The 10,076-nt window shown below is 43.0% G+C and overlaps 1 protein-coding gene across 1 annotated transcript; it reads left to right on the top strand.

The window, feature by feature from the left end:
- The first annotated feature begins 7,099 nt into the window (after positions 1-7,099).
- rpl8 (ribosomal protein L8) lies at positions 7,100-9,514 on the top strand. The gene is made up of 6 exons (XM_029135913.3): positions 7,100-7,202; positions 8,056-8,199; positions 8,287-8,428; positions 8,746-8,964; positions 9,056-9,171; positions 9,312-9,514. Exons 2-6 carry the CDS (start codon positions 8,062-8,064, stop codon positions 9,468-9,470), a joined length of 774 nt encoding a protein of 257 aa, XP_028991746.1. The 5' UTR covers positions 7,100-7,202; positions 8,056-8,061; the 3' UTR covers positions 9,471-9,514.
- Positions 9,515-10,076: the final 562 nt, after the last annotated feature.

Consider the following 10,076-nt stretch of genomic DNA (forward strand, 5'->3'; position numbering starts at 1 on the left):
AGACCTAATGACAAATCCTAGGAAAGCCTGTTCCTCTCTTTATAGCCAGTTTAACCATCATTTTCTCCTTCCTGTCCCCAAATCCTTGATGATGTCACATCCTGTCTGGAACAGCAGCCATTGTACTCCCCGGGAAGCCGACTTCCTGTTGGCGGCCTACTCTTCCTTATGAAGGTCAGTCAGTCCCATTCTTGTCTTCAACAGGAAAGTTGTTGTGAAAAATCCTCAGCGTGAACGTACGGTCCTGTCCAAATTGTTTGACCAGGTCGTATCAGCTTGATCGGCAGTAACATCAGCTCACATATTTTCGTTTTTGAGGTGCATCAGCTGAGCAACAGCGCTGTGAGCTTGGTGGCGATTAATAGCTTAGTACATCTGCATGAGCAGCAGCCGCCCTGTTTCTTTCCTTGTGGTTGTTTTTGTGTGTGGGAACAATGGAAGGAGCAGCAGCCACTAAGTGCTGCCTGGAAGAACATTCAGACTATTATTAGATTAATTGATTCTGCTAAATGAAAAACATCTACTTGAATAAAAGAAGCCATGTAGACTTCCATTCATGGAGAAATTGCTAAACAGCTGGTGTAATATTAAATTACTTTTGTATCATTAAGGCATTGCTTCACAGTCGCCAACAGCGATGCCCATGTGTTGTCATGTTAGCTCATTATTAAACAGTGTCACATCAGCATTTAAATGAACTCTTCTGCTGCGTCAGACTCGTAAATGAGCTCACAGGACTTTGTTCCCGCTTGTTAACCTGCAGCTTCATTAAGCTAATGAGTAACAAATTAATTATGTTAACGAGCTGCAGCAATGATCTCTCCTGGAGTTAAGCTGATGGACTGTTAACAAGATGGAGGCTGTTGAGGTGCTCAAACTTCATCCCAGGACCAACTTTTCTAAGCTCGGTGCTGGGGTTGAGGAACTGGGCCTGGGCTGGAGGTGGGGGTTCTTGTGTAAGGAGCCAAATGATCTATTATGTCAATGAGTGTCTCTGTATAAAGACATGCATGTGTGTTTGTGAGGGGAGGCTTCATCCTGAATTTTATCTCTGCGGCCGTGACCTGCTTATCTCTGACAACTACACACACTCTGCTGCTAACGGCGGTCTCACTCTGGTCACTGCCAGACAGGAAAAGATTGGACTGTGTGTGTGTGTGTGTGTGTGTGTGTGTGTGTGTGTGTGTGTGTGTGTGTGTGTGTGTGTGTGTGTGTGTGTGTGTGTGTGTGTGTGGTGTGTGTGTTCCAGCTGTTGGCTTCATATCTGTGAACTCCTGTTGTGGGTGTGTGTTGAAGGAATGGGGGGAGGAAGTGATAACGGACTCACACTAATATCATCCCTAATGAAACGCCTGTGTGTGTGTGTGTGTGTGTGTGTGTGTGTGTGTGTGTGTGTGTGTGTGTGTGTGTGTGTGTGTGTGTGTGTGTGTTTACATAACCTAATTAATATGTTGAATATAATGTTGCATATATGAGAAGGGAGGATGCTGAAGTTGACCAGTGTGACCATATTCATCAAAGAGGAGTTTGTCTCTAATTCGATTCGATAGTTCGATCTAATGCAATAAATGAATGGTGGAAAGTGGTGGAAGGTTGAGGTTGGTCACACCCACATGTTGTGGTCAACAGTCAGAACTAGCTGGAAATTAATGCGTGTTTGTTTCTTCTGACTAATTCCAGACATTTCATCACTGTACATATAATATGGGCCGCAGACACAGCGAAATAATCAATTCTGCCTTCATTTCTGCTTCACCACACAGAGAGAATGATGTAATAAGGTTAAAGCTGGGCTCACATAAAAATGATTGTTTCCAGGTTTTCAGAATCAGAGGTTCATTCTATGGACAGAAACTCTCCTTTAGTCATTATCCATCCTACAAGCTCGTCGGTGGAAAATGATGATGTCAGCGTTAAGACAGAGACTGCAGTGTGACTGCGAAACGCACACACCAGCGTTAACAGCTGTGCTGCCTCCCACCGCTCTCTGACTGGCCCCCGACCGCTGGTGACTCATTAACAGCCTCCGCTGGAGATGGGAATCGGTCCCCCTAATGTGATGCTTTTTTATTAAAACCATTCTGCTCTTCCTCTCAGCTTGCGCGTCCTCTGAACTGTGAATGGTCTGCCGCACACAGCTTGGCTCTGTGAAAACAAAACTAGTCTGAGAAAGCATCCTGAGCTGAGTTTTCCTGTCACACGCCAACGCTCCTGACTACAGGACCAGGGTCATTTGTCTCCAGCTTAAATCATACACAACCGGAGAGCCCAATATTGCGTCACCTCAGCCTCCGGCCACTAGATGGCGGCGTAGAATCTACATGTTACAACATATGGATGAAACAAATCTAATCATGTGAAGGAGAAAGGTCACAGGGAGAACATGTGACTAATCCATGTGATGGATGATACGCCTACACTGTGAATTATCCCACACAAATGTAAAAATGTATTCATGCTCCCTGAGGATGATCAGGATTAATAAACATTTTAACAGTTCACCCCAACCTCACTCACTTTCCTTTGATCACCTTCACATCTAGACAGAGACAGAAACCGTCTGGTTGCTGTTGCGTGTGGCGTCAGACTATATGTGTCCTCGCATCATGTGACCTTCGTACCTCCAGGACCTTCCACCCGTGACTGAGGAGACGCTGCAGTGTGTGTGTTGAAGCAGTTAAGTTGTGAAGTGACCTCTTTTCATCCGAATCACATGATGGCCTGAAATCAACATGGCTGTCACAGGACCCTCACGCTCAAACACACTCATAATGTCACTCTGTCAACACATGAAACCACAGAACCAAAAAAAAAACTATTCTGATCAAGCTAAAATAAGGAAGCCAATGTTATTAACAAGCTGCATTTTCACTGTTCATGGTCACCATCGACACATCCATGGTCCTGGAGGAGGCTGGAGATGAGCTGACAGCTCCTGGAGAGGCAGGTCAATCCTGGATGAGGCTACAGTTCATCTCAGGCCTGACACGGAGACAGATAAGCATTCACACCTAACACCATCAGCTTGAATGGCTTCAACTGTGGGAGGAAACCCACACAGGCACAAGATTAAATAACTCCATGTGTAAGTGGTCAGGTCCTGTCCCATTATATGGAGCAGAGGAATCAGTATGACGGAACACACGCAAACCTCTGAGCTCATCAACCAAAGTGACCCAACGTCCGACACAGATCAAATGGACCAATGTAGTAGCTGCTCAAGGTGGAGGTGCAGCTACCTTTAACCACAGCAGCTTCAGTATTTATTTCAGTACAGTACAGATCATTGTGAGATGATTGGATCACTGTGATCCTCGTCCCTCTTTAATAGGACACCGTTGTATGTTTTCCTACAAAGTTTTAGGAAATTTGCCCCAACATATTCTGCTACAGTACAAGGTCAAAGGTCATTAACCTGCCCACAACTTCCCCTCAGGTGGCTTTGCTTAGAACGAACGGCACTGAACTTCCTCTATCACTGGTGTTGTTTTTGGTGTTAGCTCATCTTGTGTTCTCGCCTCTCCCTCTCCCTGTTGGTCATCACAGGAAGTTCCCCTCTGACAGGCTCTGTCCTGTTCAAGGACAGCGAAATAAAAGTTGAAGACCTCTTGTCAAAATAAAAGTTTTGTCCTTCTCATGTGAGAGAGAGAGGGAGAGAGATAACATCCTGGCGACAGGCTCCTACGTCTCTCTTTTCCTGCCTCCCTCCATCGGACCACAACTACTGTACCCACTGTTCTTTCATGTTCCTTTGTGCAGAGGAACTGAGCAAATCCCCACTCCTACCACGTTTCATGGGAGCAAAAATCTTAAGCATATTTAGTTGCAAATTAAACATTTTTAGGGGTGGGATTAAAGAGGTTGTCAGGGGTGGAACAGGCCTTCCAGACTTTGAGGCATAATTGATCAACCTTCAGCAACAGGGGAACTAGGTCCAGTGTTTGTTTACTGCCATCTAGCTGTTAAGGAAATACAGGCAACAGTTTACTTGCTGCAGAATTATGTAATAATTAGCTAAGAATACAAACTAGGACATATTAGTTATGATGTTATCAGAGGTTTCACCAATAAAGTAGCAATGGAAGACAGTAGTCGAGTACTTACTCAAGTACATATAGTACACTTTGAAATCAATGTTGTTTTTATCTTATTTGCCAGCAGCATCATCAGGAAGTAGAGCAGCTGGCATAACTTAAGGCATCGCCACAGCAACACAGACCCACAATGCCTCTGGAGCAAAACAGCTGTTCTGACTGGGGGCGAGAGACCTAGAAAAACAGTGAAAAAAGTAGAGAGAGAAACTGAGACGGTCCCTCAAAGCAAACACGACAGATGAAAGTGAAGCAGAATTAGCTGCTGGGCCTCTTCTCTCTCTCACGCTCTTTTTCTCGATGCACAGCAAACAACACTGTCAGTATTTGCTCAGAGAAACAGCAAATCGGACAGATCACCAGCTGGGTGGAAACTGGCCAGAGGCTCGAGGAACTGCAGGTTCAGTGCGTCTGATACTTAAACAACATCATTAGTCTATTTAGTCCATGAAAAGCATCATAAACTCTAATGTGTATAATAAAACAGATTCCATCCATTCAGTCCATCAGACCTGAATTCATGTATCAGAGAAGCCCAGAAGCCCGGTGGAGGTGACCATCATCGTGCTCCTCCTCCTCCTCCTCCTCCTCCTCCTCCTCACACAAAGACGCACGGAGTTGCTTCGCTGCTGCTCAGTTGTTTCATTCTGAGCTTGTCTCACTTTTACCTCTCATTTGCACCAACCAGGTGAAACTGATCCACAACCACCAGACAGACAGTGGAAAACTGGGTTCACCGAGGTCATCAGTGAAATATGTATGTGGACATCGGTGCAAGTGTATAAATAACATGTCTAATTACATTTAAATTTGTGCTTCCTGTCTGCTTTTCCCATGCAGATAAAAATGAAACAGAAAATCACACGCACTCACTGAACTCTCTGCAGGAGAACCCGCTGCTGAGAAAACAGAAGTTCATATTTAAAGCAATATAGATTTCTGCTGTTTTTTTCAGTCATGTTTGCTTTTAATAACATTGTACAGATACCGATATTTTATAGATTCACAAAAATGCTCATGTGTGGTTTAATTACATATTTGCCTGGCAAAATCATGTGTTCTTCTCTTTTCTTTCTTTTACTGTTTTATCTCCTGGTTGGTTGCTCAGCTGTGAGAAGACACTATTAACGCTTAATTCAAATTAAGTAATGCATGTATTCTGAGCCAAAGCAGGAGCCTCCTAACACCATGGGCCCCTGAGCCTGAGTGGCCCATCCATAACATATTTCACACGCCTCTTAGGTGTAAAACAATTGCATATGGGCCAAGAAACACATTTATTTATAAGACTTGTGTTTAACTGGCCTCTGCTTTATCACTTCATAGCTTTACTACATCAAACGAGGAAAAATTATACTTTTATGATGAGGTACTGAATATTGATTTTTTTGCATGACAAATTTTTAAAACTTGAGTCTAGTTTTGTGTTTATGGATTAACATTAAACTGATTATCTCTCTCTCTCCCATACTGTAACTTCAGCTGCAGGAGAGAAGTAGAATCGATGCTGAACATCGTCCTTTTAAATCCTGTTAAACAGGGCACGAAACAGTGAAACACACAGAACAGTGTGTGTGTGTGTTGTTAGAGTTTCAGCTCTATTGTTCTGTGTTGTCCCAGATCTGACAACGCTAACCGCATTAATGATGAAGAGGCTAACACACACGTACACAGCGCAGCGTTTAGTTGTTGGACAGCAGAATGGAGCTCTGTTGTCACATCTGCAGCTCTCTGCATTTTCCTCCTTACACAGGTCAAAGGCTATTCCACCACTGGGGGGTCAGAGGTCAGAGGTCGCCTCCTCCTACCCCCAAGCCACGCCTACCTCTCTGAAGTTTTAAAATGTAAACTTTGGTCTCAGTGTGAATGTAGTTTGTGTTTCTCTTTGTGGAAATCAGTGAAGAACATACAATGAGAATAAGAACTGTAAGTAAGGAAGGAATGAAGTAAGTATGAAAAATGAAAAGACAGAAGGAAGGAAGGAAGGAAGGAAGGAAGGAAGGAAGGAAGGAAGGAAGGAAGAAAGAAAGAAAGAAAGAAAGAAAGAAAGAAAGAAAGAAAGAAAGAAGTGAAGAAGAAGTGTGTAGTATTCTGCATGTTATCCCAGAGGGACTGTATAAAACAATGCAGCATCATAATAACAGAAGCACATATTTATCACCTGCTATGTCAGACCTGTGTGTGCGTGTGCTCATTAATCACAGTGGTGCTGCTCCTCCAGCGGGACGCTCTGATCTCAGGAGGGGAACCATCTGTTGCACCTCTTCTTGTTCTGCGGTGACAGGAAACACACAGACCGTTCTCACACCAAACACAACACACAACACACTCTCAACACTTGTGTTCATAGTCTAAATTGTTTGGTTTTTGTGTATAAAAGTTAAGACGTGCAGCGGAAAAATAACCCAGCCGAAAGGTGGCGCTATGACCAAGCGTGTAAATCTGTTCATTCAACTGAGTTGCTTCAGACTAAATTAATGTTTCAATGTTGGTTCTGCATCACTGCCCTTTAACTTAAAAACAAACAGTAACATCACCCGAAGCACATTTATATTTCCGTTCCTCTGTAGCGTCACTGCCATCTCCTGGAGCTCATCTACTACTGCAGAGTCTGCTTTGTCAAATTTTCACCAGGAGCTGCCGAGCTTTAAGAAATAACCCTTGTAGATTTGCATTAGAATTAAATATGCGTTATTCAATCCTGCTACTGACAGTCACTCACCTATTATCGTAAAGTATATTAAACTATTAAATGAATAAACTTAAGTTGCCATTTGTTATTTTAGTATGTGTAAGTGTTTCAGTATTCCTGATATTATTTATCATATATATATTTACGTTTCCCTCTGAATTCTAGCAACGCATAAGTAAATGTAGTAGCAGTTTAATTTTTCACTATTATTTTTCCATTTTTACTTTGTTAACATTACAAATGTCGACTTTGTAAATATGACTTCTAACATTTACGCTGTTTCTACACTGTAGTAATATGCTACCGTTATCGTTCCACAACCGGTCTGACTCCATTTCCCATCATACCGCTCGGTGATTTCTCCGGAAGAAAACCTCCGCTTTTCCTTTGCTCTTCCTCTTTACGTCAACGGCGTCTAGGTAGGACCTCAACTGTGTGTTTCTCTTCCTAATATCTGCTTTAAATCATGGTCTTAATCTGCTCATCCGTTACATACAATCATTTAAACGTATAAAGAAAACATATAAAACTAAAGTCAACTCAGTATTTTAACGGCAGCTGTAAGTTTTGACGCATTTTTTAATGTAGCTCATTGGTGAGAGGGCGCATTAGCAGCAGCGAGTAGCCGCTAAGAGGCCGGCTGCTGGCCGGGCACGAGCGACCCGGTAAAACTCACAATATTAATATACGTAAATACAGCTGCGTAATTAAACAACAATGCTACTTCGCACCGTTCAAGTCGCCAGGTTGTTGAAGCTATCAAACAGTAGCTAGCTATAAATAACGCTAACTGAAGATAGCTAGCTAAACTGAGACCGAACTTTATGGTCTGGTAAACGATCCTGCCTTGTTTTCACGTACGAATGAACACGTTTTAAGACGCCAGTGCCTCACCTTTTAGTTCCAGTCTTGTTATTCACGTGATAAACCAGTAAATATAGGCTAACTGTTTGAAAGTCCGACATGGATTCGTCGCATTGCACATCCGTGTCAGCTTTGGCATATTAACTTTATTTAATTAGCTGGAGCAACCTGTGTAATACAAGGAATAACCTAAAACGTTATAGGTGCTTAAAATTTTCATATGATCCTCAATCTTCTTATCCACAGCTTGTTGCTGTACAGCATCCACAGCTTTCTAGTGGTGGTGGATGTGTAGTAACATAAATAACGATATTCTATTTTGGCTATTTTGACCTTTTTTTTATTGTTAGCTGAAAACAAATGTAATGCATGTTTAACTGTCTGAAGTAACCCACTGTCTCCTTTCAGTACACGATGGGACGTGTGATCAGGGGACAGAGAAAAGGTGCGGGCTCTGTGTTCAAAGCTCACGTCAAGCACAGAAAAGGTGCCGCCAAACTCCGTCACATTGACTTCGCTGAACGCCATGGTTACATCAAGGGGATTGTGAAGGTGAACAGACACTCCAGTTGCATGTGTTAGGAGGAACGAGTGGGGGGAAACACATGTGATATTGTTTTGATCTGGTTTAATCCTCAGGACATCATCCATGACCCCGGGCGCGGTGCTCCTCTGGCCAAAGTCGCCTTCCGTGATCCGTATCGGTTCAAGAAGAGGACAGAGCTCTTCATCGCTGCTGAGGGCATCTACACTGGACAGTTCATCTACTGTGGCAAGAAGGGTAAGAGGATCTGGAAAAGACTGAACTGAAGTTTGATGTTTAAGCAGATACCAAGAAGAAGCAACAATTTGTACTCATTGTAGCTATTCCATTAAAGTGTAAAATGTGACGGGATGATTGATATGAAAAGGTCAGCCATGGTGTTTTGTGTGCTGTTGATTCAGAAAGGCTGCTCAGTGGAAATGACTAAATCACTCTTGTATAATGTACAGTATATTTCTCCAAGGAATTTATCTTGTGCTGTAGAATGGTGTTTTAATCAGCAGCGATGCCACACTGCAGAATAATTTTAAGCCGTCACCGTCTTTATCCCACAGCTCAGCTGAACATCGGCAACGTTCTGCCCATTGGCACAATGCCTGAGGGAACCATCGTTTGCTGTCTGGAGGAGAAACCTGGCGACAGAGGCAAACTCGCCCGTGCTTCAGGAAACTACGCCACAGTCATCTCACACAACCCTGACGCCAAGAAGACCAGAGTCAAACTGCCTTCAGGCTCCAAGAAGGTCATGTCATCCGCCAACAGAGCAGTTGTTGGTAAGGACTCCGCTCAGTGCATCATTGCTCAGCATTGTGGTAGACTAAATGTGAGTGTGGGTCCTGATCAGCTCTGTCCTGTGTGTTAAAGGTGTGGTTGCTGGAGGTGGTCGTATTGACAAGCCCATTCTGAAGGCTGGTCGCGCTTACCACAAATACAAGGCCAAGAGGAACTGCTGGCCACGTGTCCGTGGTGTGGCTATGAACGTAAGTAAATGTGAAAACGCCAGTATTTATTTGGGCAGTGTTGAACTCTGATTCAGGAGGAAGGACGTTCAACCTAGTCTTGTTTCCAAGCTTGCTGTTGTACTAAGTTCCTGACACTAACCTCCCTTTTCCCTCTCCAGCCTGTTGAGCATCCCTTCGGTGGTGGTAACCATCAGCACATTGGCAAACCTTCAACAATCAGGAGGGATGCGCCTGCTGGTCGTAAGGTCGGTCTTATCGCTGCCCGTCGTACAGGCAGACTGCGCGGAACAAAGACCGTCCAGGAGAAGGAGAACTAAATACGAGATTCTTCTTATAATAAAATGTGTTCCAAAAACCGAACTGGATCGTTTTTGTTTTTTTTTTTTTGTTTTTTCCTCCATTTTTCCACATCGTTCAAGAGTTATTAGTTTAGTTACCAGTTATTCCTTCACATACAACACAACTAAAGCTTAATTTAAACATGGTAACTGATCTGTTGGCTACTGAACCAATTAATATTTTTCTAAATCTTGTGACAGGTAGTCAGTTATCTAGTTAATGTAACAAATTGTCACAGTAATACAATATCATTGGAAAAGTTGGTTAAGGGAATTAACAGAAGTAGGAAAATGTCCATAACAGGAGAATTTAAACTTCTTGTAGCAAACAGGGTACATGGCAGATGAATGAAAACTTTAAACATGAATCCTCTAATAATAAATTTTCTATTCAGTGCAGAATAAATTGGCCTTAATCTGGAGACTGAAAGGGGAAGATTCTGGTTATGCAATTGCAATAAATTAAATTCTCTAACAATAGTGCAACTAATGTGAAAACAAACTGAGCTTAGTACTGAAATCTTTAGACTCCAGAGAAGCATCCATCATATCCACAGTCTCTGCTGCAGCCACCACCACAATGGT

Source organism: Betta splendens, chromosome 21, assembly GCF_900634795.4.
Source record: "Betta splendens chromosome 21, fBetSpl5.4, whole genome shotgun sequence".
NCBI lineage: Eukaryota > Metazoa > Chordata > Actinopteri > Anabantiformes > Osphronemidae > Betta > Betta splendens.

Excerpts from the sequence above, each read along its gene's own strand:
- rpl8 (XM_029135913.3), top strand. The coding sequence starts at position 8,062 with ATGGGACGTGTGATCAGGGGACAGAGAAAAGGTGCGGGCTCTGTGTTC. Across the intron at positions 8,965-9,055 it reads CGCCAACAGAGCAGTTGTTG|GTGTGGTTGCTGGAGGTGGT; the intron begins GTAAGGACTCCG and ends TGTGTGTTAAAG. Across the intron at positions 9,172-9,311 it reads TCCGTGGTGTGGCTATGAAC|CCTGTTGAGCATCCCTTCGG; the intron begins GTAAGTAAATGT and ends TTCCCTCTCCAG.